Source organism: Vigna angularis, chromosome 7 (genome assembly GCF_016808095.1).
Source record: "Vigna angularis cultivar LongXiaoDou No.4 chromosome 7, ASM1680809v1, whole genome shotgun sequence".
Taxonomy (NCBI): Eukaryota; Viridiplantae; Streptophyta; class Magnoliopsida; order Fabales; family Fabaceae; genus Vigna; species Vigna angularis.
The window spans coordinates 20,735,840-20,755,849 of NC_068976.1; the positions used below are offsets into that span (position 1 = coordinate 20,735,840).

The 20,010-nt window shown below is 29.6% G+C and overlaps 2 protein-coding genes across 2 annotated transcripts; one reads left to right on the forward strand and one right to left on the reverse strand.

Annotated features, from left to right (window-relative positions):
* Positions 1–5,014: 5,014 nt before the first annotated feature.
* On the forward strand, positions 5,015–7,996 carry LOC108337661 (WRKY transcription factor 71). The gene is made up of 3 exons (XM_017574231.2): positions 5,015–5,720; positions 6,205–6,345; positions 6,715–7,996. The coding sequence occupies exons 1-3, from the start codon at positions 5,260–5,262 to the stop codon at positions 7,106–7,108; spliced, it is 996 nt and encodes a 331-aa protein (XP_017429720.1). The 5' UTR covers positions 5,015–5,259; the 3' UTR covers positions 7,109–7,996.
* A 6,986-nt stretch (positions 7,997–14,982) lies between these two features.
* LOC108338593 (probable receptor-like protein kinase At2g42960) lies at positions 14,983–19,738 on the reverse strand. The gene is made up of 8 exons (XM_017575558.2): positions 19,231–19,738; positions 18,035–18,831; positions 17,841–17,945; positions 17,596–17,718; positions 16,790–16,960; positions 16,577–16,706; positions 16,258–16,467; positions 14,983–15,480 (listed from the first exon to the last, which is right to left on the reverse strand). The coding sequence occupies exons 2-8, from the start codon at positions 18,697–18,699 to the stop codon at positions 15,367–15,369; spliced, it is 1,518 nt and encodes a 505-aa protein (XP_017431047.1). The 5' UTR covers positions 18,700–18,831; positions 19,231–19,738; the 3' UTR covers positions 14,983–15,366.
* Between the last annotated feature and the right edge of the window lie 272 nt (positions 19,739–20,010).

Below are 20,010 nucleotides of genomic sequence, written 5' to 3' on the forward strand. Positions count from 1 at the left end.
ATAATCAGTTATTTTTAATGTAAATGATTTTTTATATAACTATAATTATATTTGTTATCATGAAAATATAAAAATAAAAATAATTAAAATAATAGATAAAATAAAATTTATTAATTTTATAATTTCATCTATTAAAATAATTATTCATCATTTATATTTATAAAAACATTCACAATTTTTTTTCTTTTTTATATTTTTCACCTATTCGTCTTTAATTCAATCAAATTCACTTTTACCTCATTCACTTATTTTCATTCTCCGAAATCCATTTACAATATTTATTTTCATCTTTCCAAATCCATTTACAATATTTATTTTCATTCTCCCAACTCCATTTACACTATACTTAAAAGCACATATTAAGAGTGGTGCCTAATAAACCTCTGAATTTATTTTATTAATTATTAATATTGTTTCTTCTTGTCAGGATAAATAAAGAATGTTAAGCAATTCAATATATGTAAAGGTTTTTATTATAAAATAAAAGTTCATAAAGTGCAAAATAATCTTGATAAAACATCTCAAATTTTAAACAAATTTGGTATTAATTTTTATCCTTTTTTTTCTTATTTTTATTATTATTTTATTGAAAAATAACTATTTATTTAAATTAGACAAAAAGCAACGATTATATTTAACTAAAATCTAAAATGTAAATCTTTATACAAATGACAAAATCTAAGTTAGCGACTTCAATACTCTTGATAAAATAATCAGTATGAAAATATGATTGAATTTACTAAAAAATACCAAATATATTTATAAAGTGTATGGTCATATGAAATTTGTTATAAAATAAAAAATAATAAAAAGTTACCATGTATATAAATATATATAATAAATCAACATTATAAAGTTTATGAGTCATATGAAATATGTTATAAACTAAAAAATAATATAAAGTTACCATATATATAAATATGTATAATAAATAAATCATAATAATATTAATATATTATTTAATCAAATTAACCATATATTTAGTTATTATGTGATATAAAATGATATTTTTAACAGTAATAAAGCTATCTATATTTAACTATATATTTTGTAAATATAGAATAATTATAATAATAAAACAAATATATTTAACACTTTTTAGTTTTAGTATGTCAATTTAATTTTTGGTGCATAATAACATTTGATCCTTACTTTTAAAAAGAAAATTTAAAAGAGATGAAAAAGAAAATATTTCTTTTAAAAAATATGTATGTTTTTTTATTTTGATTTAATAGAGAGTAATAAAGTTAAATATATTTTTAGTATTTAAAACTAAATTTTAAAGCTAAATTAACATAATAATTTTAATTTAAAATTTTTAATTTGTTTACGTATTATGATGTTTTAAATTAGTATTTAAAATAAAAATATCAAATAGAATAAATAATTTAAATGTAATCTAAAATATAATTTAATAAAATAAAAAAATTTCATGTAATTAGATTAAAGGAAAATTTTATTTATTTATTTTCAAAATTTAAAAATAAAAATATATTAACTTTTAACCTAAAGACAAATTTTAATTGTATGTATAAATATAAAAACTAAAAATGTATTTAAAATCTAATATTTATATTAAGTTTTAGGTCATAGTCATGTTTAGGCTAATGAGGTAATAATAAAAATGTCTAATACCCTTTTGTTGAGAAAGAAATATTGGAAGCAAAAGAACACAAAAGATTTCAAATCTAGATACAGGGAAGAGAATCATATCCTATAAAGATTTGTTGCTTTTAGCAGGAATTGAAGGAAAACATTGAAGATGATACATACAATGATATAAGTTAACATTGTACCACTGAATGAATTTGAGCAAGTCCAATCCAACCAAAAGCACTCAATTATGTCAACAATTTCATGCTCTCTGTCAAACAAACAACCCTAATCATCAACCCAGCAAATCCTGCTTCCCATCCAATTTCTTGTCAACAAAACTAATATATTTTATCAATTATTTAAATAATTCATAAATAACCAAACACCATATCATTATACAGCTAGAAAATACTTTCATTTTATTTAAACTCTTCGTCTTTTTAACATAATATATATATATATATATATATATATATATTTGTGAAGGTAAAATATTTGATTTCATCCAATTCCACTTGACCTATTATAAATTGATCATTTAGTAAATTAATTCAATAAATTAAAAACTTTAAATCTTATCCAATTCATTATAAGTTGATGAAAAACGGTAAACTAACTTACTTAATGTAAGTTTTTCAAATTTAAATAAATTTAATTTAAAATAATATTAAATTTCAAAGACTATATATATATAATACAATTCAAATATTATCTAAAATCATTTTAAACTTTAAATATAAACACAAAAACTAAAATTAAGGATTAATAAACCAACCTGAATTATCACATGTTAACATGAAAAATTAAGTTATTAGGGAATCGATTCAAAATTTAATTATATCAAAATTTCAATTTTTTTAGTTTAACTCAACATGATAAACCAAGTTGACTCTCATATTATAACCATATATATATATATATATATATATATATATATATATATATATATATATATATATATATATATATATATATATATATATCATAAAATTAAAGTAGTGTTTTTCAAATGATATTAATTAACTAAAGTAGTTAAACTAAGAATTGCAGCATGTAATAAATGCAATAATCACGCAAGTCAAGTCAAGGGAATGACCATGATTCTTAACTTTAGTTTTCAACAATTTTTTTTCTTTAAATCTGATGAACACGTACGCTTTATATTTAACTAAAAGTATTTGAATTTGTTTTTAAATTTTATATATTTAAGATTTGTGAGGACAAGTAAAATAATTTTTAATATATAAATAAATAGAAATCTCGCTTTATAATCAACTTTAAGAATTAAATTTAAAATTTATTTTTTTATATAAATGATATAAGAACTATTTAAAGTTTAAATAAAAATTGTTATTTCTATTTACTATTTGATCGTTACTTGAATAAACATGAAAGGGTGAATGTAATAAAAAATTCAAAGATAAAATTAGTTTATAATTTATAAATAAATATAAATTTTATCTTAAAGTTTCATCGTATCACTTTTTTTAGAGATAAATTAAATTTAGAATTGAGCTCTTGATATAACGTTTATTAATTATAATTTTTTATAAAAATGAATTATTTATATAATAATAATGAGAATATGGAAGAAAATAATGAACAGAAGGTGGGTTTAGTGGTATGATGGTTGAATGGGCGGTGGTGATTGTCGAGTTTGCACCAACCCACCGATCAAAAAGTCTTTGTTTTACCAACCTTTTTTCTCAATGCCAAATATCACTTCTCACATTCATTACCCATTCTCTCTCTTAAGGGATCAAACCACCTCTTTGTCTCTCCCCATTCCTACAAAACCCTACCTTTTCAACCCTAATTTTAAGTTTACTTCAATGCTACAATTAAATACCAATTTCAATTACAAAATCTATCAAACTCGAATTTAAAAGCTATTTTCTCTATATTTTTGTTTTTTAACTACATCAAAATCACTTTTAATCAAACATTTATTATTTAAATATGTTTTTTTTTTCATTAACATTATTACAAAAGAAACTCTATTTAAGAAAACAAAGTTTAACTAATTCGTAGATACTACATGTTTCATGAAATCACATTAGCTAGGGTTTGATACATACGATTTTGACCATCTAATTTGCGTGATTTTGATTTGATGTGAATGTGATAGTGTAAGCACATGAGCATATGATAAGGCATCAAAAGGGAATGTGACGTCAAAACCCACTCACCATCATCAACCCATACATAGATGCCCATAGACATAGGCGTGATCAGGAACAGCACTAGTTTTTTTTTTTCAATTTTTGCATTATTTAATTTTCATTTTTTATTTAATAATATCCAATTTTCATTTTTATTATGCATTTTTCTATTGAAATACGCAGAGGAAGATGAAGAAGAATCATAAATAGGAGAGAACGAATATCTCGTACGTGCCACTCTGCGGTCAAACGCCGGTGCCCAAACCGCGACACGTGTAAGATAAACCTAAAAAATTACACAAGCAAAATGCTTGTAGTCGGAATTTTTGACTAATCACACTCCCTTCTTAACAACGTATAACGACCATTCTCAAAAAAATAAATATATTTAACAAACACATTAATCACAATTTTGTTTATACATTAATCTCTTTAATAATACAATACCACGAAACAAAATATCTATGATATAATTAATTATGGGGTTATTTTGCACAACAGCATGATCCCTCATATAATCGATCACATACGATCCTACCAAACCACATACGTGGAGCTCAAAGGAACACACAAAGTAAATTTGAGGTCAATGTTTGAAATTATTTTTTCTTCTCAAAAACATTACAAAAGCAAGCCAAAACCTTGTTAGCATTATTCTTGTATTGTTCTTAACATCTAATATCTTGTATTATATAAAAAGAGAAACCTCTCAGCATGCAAGCATTATTCAACTTGTTATTTTCATTGTCCTTGATTAGATTCAAAACGATTAAATAAAAGGGAGTGCTTTAAATTAAATGAGAAGTCACCATCAACTATGTATAAACATATAAACATATATAGGTAATAAATCTTTCAACCAACTGACTAATAATTATCGAATCAATTGGCTTTTAAAGATTAAAATATTGCCTCATGCTGATTTTTTTATTTTATTTTTGTATTTCTTTTAAAATATGTCAAATTGCTGGATGTATTAACAGGAAAAAAAATAGAGGGACTTGGTATATTTAAGATTTGAAATGGAAACTAAAGGTGATGAGACGACAACTTTATCGTTCTCTTCGTAAGACAAAAAAATGTATAAAAGATAATTGATGTAAAATATGAATAGATGTTGAGTGAGAATATACGATGTACTACTATTGGATCAAGAAATCACGCCACATGCAGAAGCAGGTATAAGAATTAATTATAATATATTTTTTGTATTGAAAAAGAAAAAATTGATTATTTGGTTTAGAAAAAAATGAACCACACACTGACTTTAGAAAGATTAAGATAGAGAAACACTCCCCAATTAGCTCCAAACACTAAAGTGAGGGTGCAAAAGTAGAAGGAATAAAAGCAAAGAAGAAAAACAAAGTTCTAAGCCAAAAGCTCCCTTTCCCATAACAAGCAACCACATGGAATTTAAGTCTTAGCTCAAATATCATTCTCAAAGCTACCTTTATTTTTCTTCTTCTTGGCCCTCTTCTTCTTCTCCATTCTTCTCTCTTCCATGGCGAATGAGAAGGATCGTTTTTATGACCCTTTTCATTACAACCACCACGAACACCAACTCAACCACTCTTCAAACTTTCCATTCTTTAGGGATAACAACTCTACACCAATTGCCTCACAAAACTTTCAAGGGTTTGATCATCATCATCATAATCCTTCTCATCAACGCACCACTTTCACTGACTGCTTACATGGTTCCATGGATTACAACACCCTCTCCAGAGCCTTTGACATGTCTTGCTCATCTTCTGAAGTGCTCTCTTCCATTGATGAAAACCCCAAGAAGCCTAGTGCAGGAGACTCCGCAGGGATCAGTGGAAACCAGTCAACACCCAATTCATCGGTTTCCTCGTCTTCCAATGAAGCTGAAGCACTCATAGAAGAAGACTCCACCAAAAGCCAGAAGAAAGATAAACAGCCAAAAGGGTGCGAAGATGAAGAAGAAAAGCCTAAGAAAGAGTAGGTTTGATTAGTTTTTTCTTCTTTTGCCCCTATTCCTTTTTTATTTCCGATAGATCAATGAAGGGGAGAAGGTTTTTTTGTCCCGTACAATTTATCTTTTTCTTCCTTTCAACACACGAATAGGATCTGATTAATTAATATCTCTTATTTTCTAGAGGTACATACAATTTTGAATTTCCTCTCTGAATTACTATTTACTAATGCAATTATATTATCACTCGGCGTCTTTTCAGTTGTTCATGACTTTTTGTGTTTCTTATGAAATGAATTTGGTCAATCAATCTTGTCTGTTATACTATATATATACAGTGCCGTACGTGAATGCTATATATTATCATTGTGTGTGACTAAAATGGAGAAATAGTGTGGAACAATCATGGGAACTTAACCCTAAAATAATTGCTATCGGTTTGGTGAGTTACTTGAGGCACATAGATATATATGTTGCGGTGAATTTGACTGATATTTTGGAGCGTTTCAGGAACAAGCCTAAAAAGAAAGAGAAAAAGCCAAGAGAGCCTCGTTTTGCCTTCTTGACTAAAAGTGAGATAGACAACCTTGAAGATGGATACAGATGGAGAAAATATGGACAGAAAGCAGTCAAGAACAGTCCCTACCCAAGGTTCATTATTTTCCAATTTTGAAATTTCTTATCTACCTACGTGGGGCATTATTATCGTTTCAAACCAAAAATGATGAAGCCTTGTTTTTTCTATAGCCGAAAAAAATGATTAAGAGTTGTTGAATTTCTGCACCAAAATCATCATATGTGTATTGAAACACAAAGTGTTTCGTTTCCTTGTTATTGTCATATATATATACACATCGATGTAATGATTCATATCTTTGTCATATTAAGGCTTCGTAACGGCTTGTTTCTTGTAATCTACTATCTAATGATGAAGTTGGAGACACGACATGCAGTACTATATATATGATCATTTACACGTATGAATGTTGAATCTGACAAGACTGGTTATTTGTAATGCAGGAGCTACTATAGATGCACCAGTCAGAAGTGCAGCGTAAAGAAAAGGGTGGAAAGATCATTCCAAGATCCATCAATTGTGATCACAACATATGAAGGGCAACACAACCATCACTGTCCAGCAACACTAAGGGGCAGTGCTGCCACCATGTTGTCAGCACCTCCTTTTTTTGGTTCCTCTTACATGGGCTCAAGCTTACCTCAAGATTTTCTTGCTCAGTTTCTTCCAAGTTATACCCAAAGTGATCATCAAAATCCAATGTTCAACCAAAACCTTTCCAACAATCTCCATCTCCAGCCACAACAACATCAGCAGCACCAGTTCCAACTCCCTCGTGACTATGGTTTGCTGCAAGACCTGCTGCCATCATCATTCCCAGGCAAACAAGAGCCTTGAACTTACAAAAAACTTGGTGCATGTTTTGATTTATTTATTTCAGAAAAAATACTAGTTTTATATTTCACTACTATAAAAATTTAAGTTACAGTAACGGGTGACCTTTTGTACGTTTCAAACACTATCCGTTAGTAAAAGAAAAGCAGTATTTTCTGTGATATTCTTTTAAGAAAAACCATTATTTTTTCACGATAAACAAAATCAAACATGCACTAACCAAATGTTGCAGTGTACACTGTCTATACGTGTATGTAGTAAGTATAGTGGCTTCTTCTTTTTACTTGATTATTTATATCTCTGGTGATCTCTTTAAGTGATGTATGAAGAATATTTGTATGGAAATGGAAGACAGGTCTATATATGGTAGTTGCCGAAGATCTAATTAAGAGCATTAAATGAGTATTTTAGAAATTGTGAATTTGTGCACATGACATTGATCTTGATTACTCTTAAGTACATAGTTTGGTGAATTTTGTCAAAAATGTCAGAGATGGACGGTGTGTTTTTCATTAGAGTACTTTGCAAGTTGCAAGTATAAAGGAGACGATGAAGGATTGAAAAGACGTATCATACATGTATGAATGATCTTTATCAGTGAAAGGTATTGACAGGACTTGGTGATGGTTTCTTGGATCACTAACACAAAGGGTGGTCAAGAACAGTATGGTGAAGATTAGTAACACCATGGCATGACAACGTAGTATGCTCGTAATTTTTTGTATTGCAGTTCTTATATATTCAAATGATGGGGGAATTAACCAAGAACATGTACTTGAGTATATAAGGTTGTTTTAAGGGAGCCGCGTGTGTATATATATAGATAGAGATATAGATATAAACATATATTGCGGCGTTTCAGTTATAGTGTATATGTGCTAGCGTGTGTAAGTATACTTTATGTTGTGGACAAATACCTAACTTTTTAAGATTGATGTGATCTTGAGTTAGTAGTGTTATTCATTCTTCTTTTTCTTTTGTGGTGAAACCAAATCTAAGAATCAATATAGATTACTCAAATGCAAGCTTAAATTAATTAGCTATCCGAAAATGATATTTTTAGGCTTATAGAAATTTTTTCCATCTATTTGACATTACATTTTTTGCTTTTTATTATTTTTCTTCTTCTTAAAAATATAAGTTTTTTTTTTATGATATTTTAATTTTATAATATATATCAAATGAATATAAATATATGTTATTCTATTATTATTCTTAATTATGAGTATATTTTTCACTGTAAAGTTAAAATTGTCTTTTTTTCTTTGAGAAAAATAGACAAATTGTCAGATAATAAATCAGTGTTTTTTGTTTTTTATTTAAGAAAACAAAGCAGTGGTGTCACATACAGCAGTCTTGCTTCTATGAAATCCATGGGGTTTAAATATAGAAAGGATGTGAAGGTTTTATTTATCCATTCGTAATTTCCCTCAAAGAAACTATTTTTAATCTAAAATTATGGTGAAATTTCATTCCTTTACAAATGCTAATTGGAAGCAAGGGTTTCCTCTCATATTAATCTTTCAGAAAAGGATGCAATTTTTTTTATTTCAATTAATATACTGCATCCAATTTTTTTTTTCATTTTATAAAAAAACCAAACATTATGATGTAAATTCATTGCACTTACGAATTATAGACATATTTGAACACTTTGACATATATTTTAAAATAAATATTATAATATCCTAAGAATTAGATAAATTATAATATCTTTTTCGCCCTCTTTTCAACATTTGATTTAAGATATATATGTATATGTCATACTAATGTTATGTTTTATTACAGTTATGTGTTATATATTATGACATAATTTATAAAAACTTATGGGGTCTCTACACTTGTGTGATATTATTACTTTTGGCTTGTGTTGTGTGTGTACTTTGTAGGTTATATACTAATATTATCTTTTTAGTTTGATTAGATCCTCATTTGTTATTCAACATTTATTTGAACTAATTTAAGTCATAATTAACTAATTTGCTTTGTGTATACATTCTTTAATTATTTTTATCCTTCATATGAGCCTTTGATTATAAGTTTTGATCACAATTTATCAATATCTTCTTTTACATCTGGGTGTTTTTTTAATACTCTTATAAACAAGGATCGAGTACGAATTTATATTATTGGTGAATACGATCATATTGATTGGAGCCTTAGAAATTAATCAGTTTTGTATTTTAGATTCAAGACTATGATTATAGTAATTTTCATCGAGGATTGTCGTATGATTTCATGAGAGAAGACTGATTTTGTGATTGAAACATTGGTTCAGATGATATATATCTTTGAAAAAAAAAATATTAATTGCGAATACCATAGAATAGAGTTAAAAATTAATGCAGAGTAAGTGGCTTATTTGGGAAATTAAAACTTAGTTAAGATCTGCGTTAATGCTGCGACATTTACATATTAACTTTTAAATCGTTATAAACATAAATTCATTTATTTTATTTTTCTTTTCTTTCTTTGCCATTCTCACAAACTTATAGCATTTTTAATTTTTTTTTTTCTTTATCCATTCTATATACTATTATTTCAACAAGTAGTTTGTGGGTAATTTTTATAAACCGATTATTAAAGTTAAATTGTATAAGTGTAATTAGTATTGCGTTTGAAAAATAATTCAGAGTAGACTTTACTGTTTATAATACTCTTACGTTTCTGAAGAATAGTTGTCTCATAAAGCATAATTGTACTCTTCATTAGAGAAACATAATAATGTTTAATTGTTGATTAGGATGGCCACACATACAAGTTGGGAGTTTTATGAAATCAAGCAATATTTCACTGTATCTTCATAAAATATTCAGTTGTTAAAATTTAAAAATACATTATTAAAAAATCTTTAATCAGTAGTAATTTTTTAAGAAGTTCTTCCACTTAAAAAAATATATGCTATCGGTTCTATACATAAATTAAGAAAAATTTCTTGTATAAAGAACAGTCATTTCAAAATATAAATATAAAGTTTCAACTTAAATAATTAAACATAATTAAATAAAAATTAAAGAAACAAAAATATAAGTTTCTCTTAAAATTTCTCAACAATGTATAAGATTCTCAAACCTGACATGTATGGAAATCACAAGAAGCATATAACAAGGTAATTTAAGCAACTCTTATAAAAAGAGCTATTGCTCATATCTTATTTTTTATTTTTTTGTCTTTCTAAACTATTTAAAAGTTAAATATATCAAAAATTGCACTGTAAAATTAAAAAGGATATATTTTATTGACACATTTAAATTTTCTGTTTAATACTCACAATTTTCTGCTAATTTTACTTTAGACTACCAAATTCTTAATAGGGAAATTTGTCACATGTTATATGGCACACAAAGTCAAAACAGGTGAAGCTAATAGGGTTGACTAGCTGAGGGCTCTTTCAATGTTCAAAACATTATATAATCACTAAATAAAAAATATATAAATTTACTGTTAATTAATTTTTTTAAAAAAATTAAATAACTTTGGCTCTTTTGGATAATTGATGACTTTGAGGAAACGAGGGAAAACAGTAATTGTTAAAAAATTCTAATTGAGCAGAAGACAAATAAAAAGTGACAAAACATATTTTCTTTTTGATGGTAAAGATGATCAGAAAGGTTTTGTAGATGGCAGAAGTCATAATCATAATTTCCATAAAATCGGTTTACCATAATTAACGGAAGTAATTAACAAACTGTTTTTAGCATCCAAATTCCAAACTGTCTTAATTAATTTCATGAATGAATCATTGAGTGCCTCCATTATTGATTCATTGTTTGCTCTGCCGCCATAGAAGCTTTTTAATAAGCTTCACCTTTCTCTCGACAAAACTTGAACCCTTAACAGTTTCTTTGTCTCCTGTTTCTGCTTTTAGTTTATTCTAATTCTATCAAACATTACAACAACAACAAAAATTACATTAATTACACCATCATTTCCTTTTTTTTTTAAATCTTTACACTATCTTCTTTTATCAATGTTTTCTAATGTTTACAGATCGAAAACCTTCAAAGATTCTAATATTGCACAAAACCCTACTGATTAGTGTAATTGATTATAAATTTTAAATTTATTTCCAATCATAATTTTAAAAAATCAAGATCAATATACCCACTATCTCACCTGAAATGTTGAGTTAATTTATAATTGTACGAGATAACTCTTTTAATCAAGATATTTAGACAAGAATATCATTGATTGATAATTAATATTTTTTCTTTCAAATGATATTACTCTCATCCCACAATGAATTTAGTTTTACTTTTTAATTCTAAATTTATTTATATTCCCAAATTTTAATGAAATGTTAATATTTTTCACAATTTATCTTTCAATAAATTACATTAACTGTTTAATTCACGTTAGATAAAAATAAAAATAGCTTTTTCATAATTTATCACCAATTATAAGTTTGCAACTTTAGTAATATAGTCATATTCAAATGCCTTGGTTTAATTTTTAAAGTCGATTGAAAATATGTGTTATATATATATATATATATATATATATATATAAGATAATTTTAATTATATTTTTCCAAAAAAAAATATTTTCATTAACTAATTTTTTTAACTAATTTTATGAATGCATGTATATACATAGCACCCTTGTCTACGTTTTCTATTAAATTTTACTGATATCTTCAAAACCCTATTTCATTTACACTATTGTTATCCATGAACCCTAATTTCACTCTTTGAGAAAGAACCATCCATGAACCCTAATTTGTAAAGAGTGACAAACAACTGAGACTAAGAAAATGGTTAGAAAAGAAAACAAAGAACAGTTGACATGGAATAAGATAGCATTGTATTGTCTTGATTATGAAAAAGATTTGTCAAAATTATCAATTAGAAGTAGAATTAGACGTAGAAATTTAGTTTAGAGAATGAAGTTAGTGTTCTTACTCCATTTTTCTTTACCATGTTCCCGATGGCCATGAACAATTACAATTCACTGATACTGAAAAGATTAATGAATCACAACTTGTCCAACTTGTCAACATTATCAGTCCTTCGTTTGTCTACACATTCGGATACAAACAAATATAAAGTTGTTACCCAATAAAAAGTTTGAGTGATATGCAAGCAATATCTTATATATAATAAAGAAAATGTTTCTTTAATGCAGAACAGTTAAAACTTATCATGTTTTAAGCTTGTGTCAGAAATCTCTATAAAAAATAAAGAGTACATCAAATAATTTTCTTAATACATAGCTTATTTCAAATTCTATATGCAGTAGCTTCTGTACAATACACTGGATATGGACGTGATTGTGTGTATGGATGTCTTTCCAAACACACATGAAACACTACATTAATGTAGCAAGAGAGAAGATGCTGGTGTGTACGAGAAGTTTTGAAGAAATATAAACAATCTCACAATCTTTCTTTTCAATCTGAATCGATTTTGTGGTTAAAAAGTGACAGATACTTGTAGGAATGAACTTGTTTTGTCTTTTTAGCAAATTCCAATCTCAAAGCAATGACCTAAAATGGTAATAGTTGCCATCTGATTCCAACTACATAATCAATGTGGCTCGAACTGCTAAATGTTAAGATCACGTTTGGAAATCTGTTGGTGAGTGGTGAATATATATATATATATATATATATATATAATATAAAAGCAGATAAAATTGTGTGAAAAGTCATTTAAATCAAAGTGTCGTTTGTATAATCAGAGTTACACTTAATCAATCTACATTGGATAAAAGATATCTATTTGTTACTATGGGCTTATATCCTCCCGATCGGATACGATAACATACTGGCTTGACAAGACCGAATGGTAGGTGTGTAGTGGAGAGCTTCGTAGTCAGTCAGATCCCGATAATAGTTAAGCGGAGTTAAAGCGTAATTAATATTACAACGGCTACTGATGACTGATTAAGACAGGTATTAATGACCATTAAAAGATAAATTAATTAGTCAAATTCTTATAAACTCTATAAATAGAGATTTAATTTCGAGATAATGTTTACATTTTGATAATCACATTACTTTAGACCTTCAGAGAAAGATTCTGACTTAAAGAAGCGGAATAAACTTTCAACGGAGACAACAACATCACAGGTGTTATCCTCGTCCCATTATAGCAGAACCACTATTAAATTTTACTCTTTATTTATCTTATAATAAAATCATCCAAATATAAATCACATCACCTTAAATCAAATTTTAACCAAAATTAATTATGTTAAGTTCATCCAAACACACAAAAACATATGCTTTGTTTGGGGAAAAAACTGTGATTGGTTCATAAAAAATGTAAAGTAAAAAGATAAGTGTAAGTTTTTAGCAATAAAAAAGTGAATATGATGAATACAGGTCAACATAAGTGATATATGAAATAGGTGCAGTAAATAACACGTTTGTAAAGGGAAGGAAGTAGAAGTCAAAAGCTGTGGCAATATGGGCCAAGTTGCCCCATTCCCCATGGAGCATGTAAAGTGATGGCAGAGAAAGATTGTTATTGATTATTGATGGAAGCAAGAACCCTAGATGCTAGAGAAGCTGTCCCTGAAAATAGGTCTACTTTATCAGAATAATGAATTATTATGTATTCCACTTTCACCGTTTGAAGCCTTCAACTTGAATCATTTCTTTGACTGTCTGCCCAATAAGTGCTTCCTCAAGAAACTCCAATCTATGCATTCTTTTTCCCTTGGGGTGAGAAATGGGACAATCAGTCAGGCTTCAAATAACAGATCAAAGTTAAAAGTTTTTCCCTTTCTCGTAGTTTCACTAACATCCACTGTACAAATTTTACAATTTAAGATTCCTTCATGACACTGCCATCAATGGGACAGAAATTCTGTTGAAGAGAATCAAAAGGTAATCATAACTAGCTTAGCCATTCACAATTTTAGTGCATGAACCAACAGTGCAAAAGTGAGGGAAAATCTTATTCATACTGGGGTACTGTGCCATTCGGTGGTGGCATCTTCAAATGAACACTTCACTCTGTAGAAATGAAACAATCTGAGTGCCCTTTTCTTGTCAGATCTTTTGTGCAAGTTGGGATTTGAACCACAGATATATGACATTGCTTTCCCTACACGTATAAGCACTTTTGTTGACTGTAGAATAAGGAGGAATCAGATTGTTGAGAAAATAACACAATTAAGTCAAAGTGCTGCTGCATGAGAACATTTGCAAAACTTATTTAACTTCTTCTATGAACCGTATCATACATGACCATATAAGTTTCAAAAGCTTCAGACATTGTAGTTTTTAAAAATCTTAATAAAACGCATATGTTTGTAACTTTTCGAATAAATTATATTAACCACCTCTGCATTGTTGTGAAATTGTATAGATTTCTTATATTTCCTTAAACATTTACATCACTTGAAAACAAAAGTATGACATTTCTAAACAATTAACAAGGTTATATAATGTATAAAAGATATTTGTATAATATTTTTCAAACATTTAAAAGAAATAGTATAGAAAGACAGAAGAAAACAGAAAAAACAAAAACTGTATAATCTCGCAAAAAGTTCAAAAGTAGTTATTATAATTTGCGCTACCTTTTTAGCAAGTTCCCTTAAGAAATAAACTCTCTGATGTTAAGAACAAGTTGTTTAAGAAAAAACTATTCTTACACGTAAGTTCTACACTGTCACCACTTTGCAGAAAATCATCAGTACGATACTGAATAATATCTTTCACCAAAACATCATGTTTTTTTTACCACTGCAAGATTATTTTATTAGAATGAAGATATAAAATGACAATAATTGAGTCTACTGTGAAATTGAATAAAAACTGATTTTTATCTAAAAATATCAATGAACTCATTCAAGATGCTTGAAAAATATATCATCATCACCTGATTAATGTTATATTGAAGCTAAAAGCAAAATGACAAGGAAAATGAAGCCAAATATTCGTTTCTTTTTCACTATAGCCACTCTTCAGCAGCATGCGACCATGTCAAGGGAATTAAAATAAAATAAATGAACAATCATGCAAGAAGACAGACCCCACATACATCTGTACAACACTAACACTCACCACCTATGTTCATTCAATCCTCTTTGCAAGGCTACTGTGTCATATCATCAATGGCAACATTCAATTTAAAACAAAAAACAAAACCTTCATTATCCAAAACAGGCTCTCTCTGATCTGATTCTATCCTCAGATGCATCAAAATTTTCTTGGGGGCACATAGTTGGAGATACGTGGTATAGATAAGTTACTATAACGTGTACAACGGGAATTGTACATTCAAGCTAAGCCACGGAGTTGTCAATTCCTATCCTTGAGTTGTTTCAGTATGCCCCATCCTTTCAGCATCAGATGGACCCGAAATATCCTTCACAGTTTCAATTTCCATGTTGACAGTGCCACTCTTTCTGTTTCTTCTATCCTGAAAGTGATTATATCAATCTTACATTTTGATGTTTTTTCAACATATATACTTAATATTCCAGATATAAGCACCAAAAAACTTGCTTTAAAATGAGGACCTGGCTCTTTATATACTACAATGCATCACAATGCCATGTATGTAGAATGGTATCTTCCCAATTTATGGCATAAATCATGCTTTCTTTTGTTGTCTTTTAGCTAATGAAGTAAAACTTGAGGAAGTATGTAGGCTGAAGAATACCAAAAAAAAAGTGGGTTTTATGTGTTGTTAGTCCTTGCGAAATTGACAAACTTTGATATAGTCCTCCAGAGAAAAAATATCAGATTTAGTACTTGTAAATTTTTAAAAACTTTGAAAGTTGTCCTTATCAGCAGTTATTGATGATGAAACGTGCATCTAAATGTCATATTACATGTCATCCTAGAATGATCATTAACATGACGCTTATGCCCATCACAAATACAATGTAGACCTTCTGAAAAAAATTAAAATTACAGGAATCATAAATAAATTTTTTACAAGGGCCAAAACCAAAATTTGTCAAAAAAGTGACCAAAAACATATTTTACCCCTAATTTCCCCCAAGAGTTTTCATTCAATATTGTATTTCTTTTAGTTGATGGAAGAATAGCCAACACATGCTTGAAGGAAATAATGTTAAGGATGCCCACAAGGTTAAAAGGTTGCAAAATGTGATAAAAAAACAATGAGACTCAAACTCAGCATCAATTAAACAACAGAACTTGTATGAAATGACAGAGTATAGAAGGGAACCTCTCGGTATGGATATTCATCAGCTTCGAGCATTCTCACAACTTGACTCATTTTGGGCCTCTTGTCAGCATCAGGATCAATACATCTAAGTGCAACCAGAAGAGTGCGCTTTAAAGCACGCAAAGGTGGTTTAACTTCAAGGTTTGAGTCCACTACTTCTTCAGCCCTTCTTGTTCCTACCATCATTTTGAGCCATTCAACTAGATTAACCTGTCATAATGAGGATGAACAATATCTAATCACTATTAAGGATCATCACCTTCCAGTAGAAAGCATGGTTAGAACTAGCAAGCTAGCAGAGTTCATAAGGATTAGGAACCTCATTGGCAGGACGAGCATAGTCTACAGGGTCCCTTCCAGTAACTGCTTCCAGCAAGAGGACACCAAAGCTGTAAATGTCACTCTTCTCATTTAACAAACCACTGTTCGCGTATTCTGGGGCCACATAACTGTAATCCACAACAGAAGTGAGTTTCCAGTAGTATGAATCCTTAAGTGTTAAATAAGGGATAATGAAATTTTCTGTATATACCCAAACGTTCCCATTACTCTTGTGGTTATGTAACTTTCTCCCGAATCCAAAAGTTTGGCCAAGCCAAAATCAGAAACCTTTGCATTGAATTCATCATCAATCAATATGTTGCTAGACTTTATGTCCCGATGAATAACCTTTGGTTCTATTGCTTCATGTAAATAAGCAAGCCTGCCACCAGTAACAGTATAATAGAGGGGTTCATCAGCATGACAAGGTCCACTGTTGAAACTTCCACAAACATAAATCTGTAACTAAGTAAAATGTTAAAACTAAAGTAGGTCAGATAATAACTAAGACTATGTTTGAACTGATTGAAGGAATGAAATCCATTCCATCCAAAACTTCTCCTTATCTCCTTCCCCAATATGGGAGTGTGAAACCAGTTTTTCTAATTCAATATCATTTCCTCAGAAAAGATTCTAACAATGCAATGGTATTTCATTCTATTTCATCTCACTCTGTTCCAAACATCAATAGATATCCAAATATAGCCAAAGATTAAGAGTTTACTCAGTGGTCCCATGGGCAGCGAGCTCTTATTGTTGTTTAATCTAAAAACCTAATGGGCTTAGATATTTCAACATGCTGCAAACTATATGAAAATATAAAGTCAATAGCATAATACTATCAAGAAACAGATAAACAGACCATTAAATATATTTTGACATTCTCAAAAAACAAATAGTAATAGCATTAATTAAAGGTACACACAGCATTTTACAATCAAATCTCACAGATGAGAGACTTATGATAATCAATCAGATGAGTTCGCAAAGACTGTACAAATTGCACACTGAACTTACGCTTTGGCTGTGCCAAGTATAACTTTCAAGCGGGCCTCCCAAGTAAGTGTCCCATGTTGGTGCATGTCTCCATGTAACCACTGTTCTAAGTTACCATTGTTCACATATTCATACACAAGCAGCCTGAATTTCAATTGGGAAGTACATTCATTATAACACAAAGAGACATAACATGGAGAAAAGCTTCGGTTCAAATTTTGAACCAAGGAGAACATAACTGTCACAAATCCAAGAAAAGAAATTACCTATGAACTCCCTCTACACAATATCCGAGAAGGCGTACGAGATGCTTATGTCTAACATGTCCTATAGCCTCCACTTCAACTCTGAATTCTTTCTCAGCCTGTCCCCTATGAATTCAATGTAGAAATAATTACACAAGTACATGTAGTGTCAGGAAAAATTAAAGAGTACATCAATGATCAATAAATATCCTTACAAGTTGTTAAGAAGTTTCTTCACTGCCACCTCAATTCCATTAATCAGTATTCCCTTGTAAACAACCCCATATCCACCCTCACCAATAATGTTCTCAGCTGAGAATCGTTTGGTTGCCATTTCCAGATCTCTGAGTGTAAACCAGTGGCCCCACCCAAGATGAGAAAATTCTGGCAAGCCAACTAATGGAGAGGCAGTAGCCAACCCTCCATGTGACAATGTGGATTGTTTCTTAACATTCCCGGAGTTTCCTTCTTCAGCTGACATTGAACTAAATCCTCTCTCATGATGATAAATTGAGCTGCACTGACTGATATTATCAGGATCCCCAGATTTGCTGTTAACCAAATGAACTGATATATTATCTGAATTCTTATCACTTGTCATGTTATGAACAGGCATAAGCACATTTTCTGGTTGGACATGAGAACTCTGCACCCCAACCTTGTCAACGTCGATATCTTTTGAGACATTTGGTATTTGGGATACAGAATACTTGTCCAAAGATCTCTTAGACTTTCTCCGAAACATCACCCATATTGACAATATACAAAGAATAAGCACTATAAATGCACCAACACCTACTCCAATCAAAACCCATCGTCTCAACCCCAAAAATGGAGTCTTCTTTGTCAATTCCCCTTTCAAAGAACTGTTGGATGACATAATTGGTTGCACCAAGTCAATCAATAGCGTCCCCACAAATTCTTCAGCTGGTAGAACCAAGACATTCCCACCCAAGTACAGGATTCAAGTTAAGTACTCCATTCCCCTTACTCGAGGCTTCGAAACACACATCTGAACATTCCAATTTACAACCAACATTTCAGGTCTTAAACAGTGCCATAAACAAAAAGCCAGAGTTTCAACAAATCACTAATGCAATGTTTATCACGATTTAAGATAATCTCGAACTACAAAGTTTCCTGTAAACCATCTCAGGCTTCATTAGCAATGGCACACAAAATAAACAGAATCATACATAATTCAGCAGTTCCAAAACCAATATTAGAAGGACATATTGAGTAATTTCATAGTTCATTCGGAAAGCAAAATAACCGGTTGTATGCTGATTATGAACACAATCTAATGAAAAGAAAAGCAAACCAGGAAAGAATCACTTATGATCCAAGCAAACAAAAGAGAAAGTGAAATGTATATTATCCAAAAAGTGGTTAACAAAGACAAAGCATTTACCTTTGTAGTGATCCAAGGTAGCTAAACTCCTGAATCTTCTACCCAAAGAAGCAACAGGTTTCACACCTCATTTTGAACCGACAAGAGACTCAATGTGCAAAAAATGCCTGAGGCTGAGCAACACACATACCCTACAGCAGAATCCAGATGCAGCAAAAGATGAAGTGGCACACTAATAGGTAAAAAGTGGGGCCATATTTCAAAAAAAAAAAAAAAGAGTCAGCGGTAAGATATTAAGAAGAGAAACCGGAAGGGAATGGCAGACAAAAATCTTATTTTGATAGGAAAAATACAGAGTTTGAGAGAGTGGGCAACTGTTACTACTAATTTTGGAGAGGAGAAAGAGTAAATGCAGTGAAATGGTTGGTGGGTGTTGTGTCTGAGGGCAGGACCAGAACAAGCTGGAAAGGAAGCTTGGTTTGCAATGAAGGAAAGCAGAGGGGGAGAGAGAACAGTAAAGGGAAAGCAAATGTGAAATGAATAGGTATGTGTATGACACTGTTTATGGATGGCTGGTAGAAAGAAGGTTAAAATCTCTTTTTCCTCTAATTCTTATCAAATTTTTATTCTATTTAGTTTTTTAATTTTTAAAAACATTTAATTAGATTATTCCTTTTAAAATTAACGTTAGATTTCTGTTAAATTTAAACATTTTAAAAAAATAAATTAATTTTATAAAAAGTAAGGAAAAAAAAAGATTTTAGCTTAGAAAGAAAATAAGAAAATAAAAACTGTAATGAGTAAGGAAGAAAGGTAAAGTAAAGTGAAGAGGGAGAGGAG

Excerpts from the sequence above, each read along its gene's own strand:
- LOC108337661 (XM_017574231.2), top strand. The coding sequence starts at position 5,260 with ATGGCGAATGAGAAGGATCGTTTTTATGACCCTTTTCATTACAACCAC. Across the intron at positions 5,721-6,204 it reads GAAGAAAAGCCTAAGAAAGA|GAACAAGCCTAAAAAGAAAG; the intron begins GTAGGTTTGATT and ends GGAGCGTTTCAG. Across the intron at positions 6,346-6,714 it reads AAGAACAGTCCCTACCCAAG|GAGCTACTATAGATGCACCA; the intron begins GTTCATTATTTT and ends TTTGTAATGCAG.
- LOC108338593 (XM_017575558.2), bottom strand. The coding sequence starts at position 18,699 with ATGTCATCCAACAGTTCTTTGAAAGGGGAATTGACAAAGAAGACTCCA. Across the intron at positions 17,719-17,840 it reads TGTGTAGAGGGAGTTCATAG|GCTGCTTGTGTATGAATATG; the intron begins GTAATTTCTTTT and ends ATTGAAATTCAG. Across the intron at positions 16,468-16,576 it reads ATGCTCGTCCTGCCAATGAG|GTTAATCTAGTTGAATGGCT; the intron begins GTTCCTAATCCT and ends TCATTATGACAG.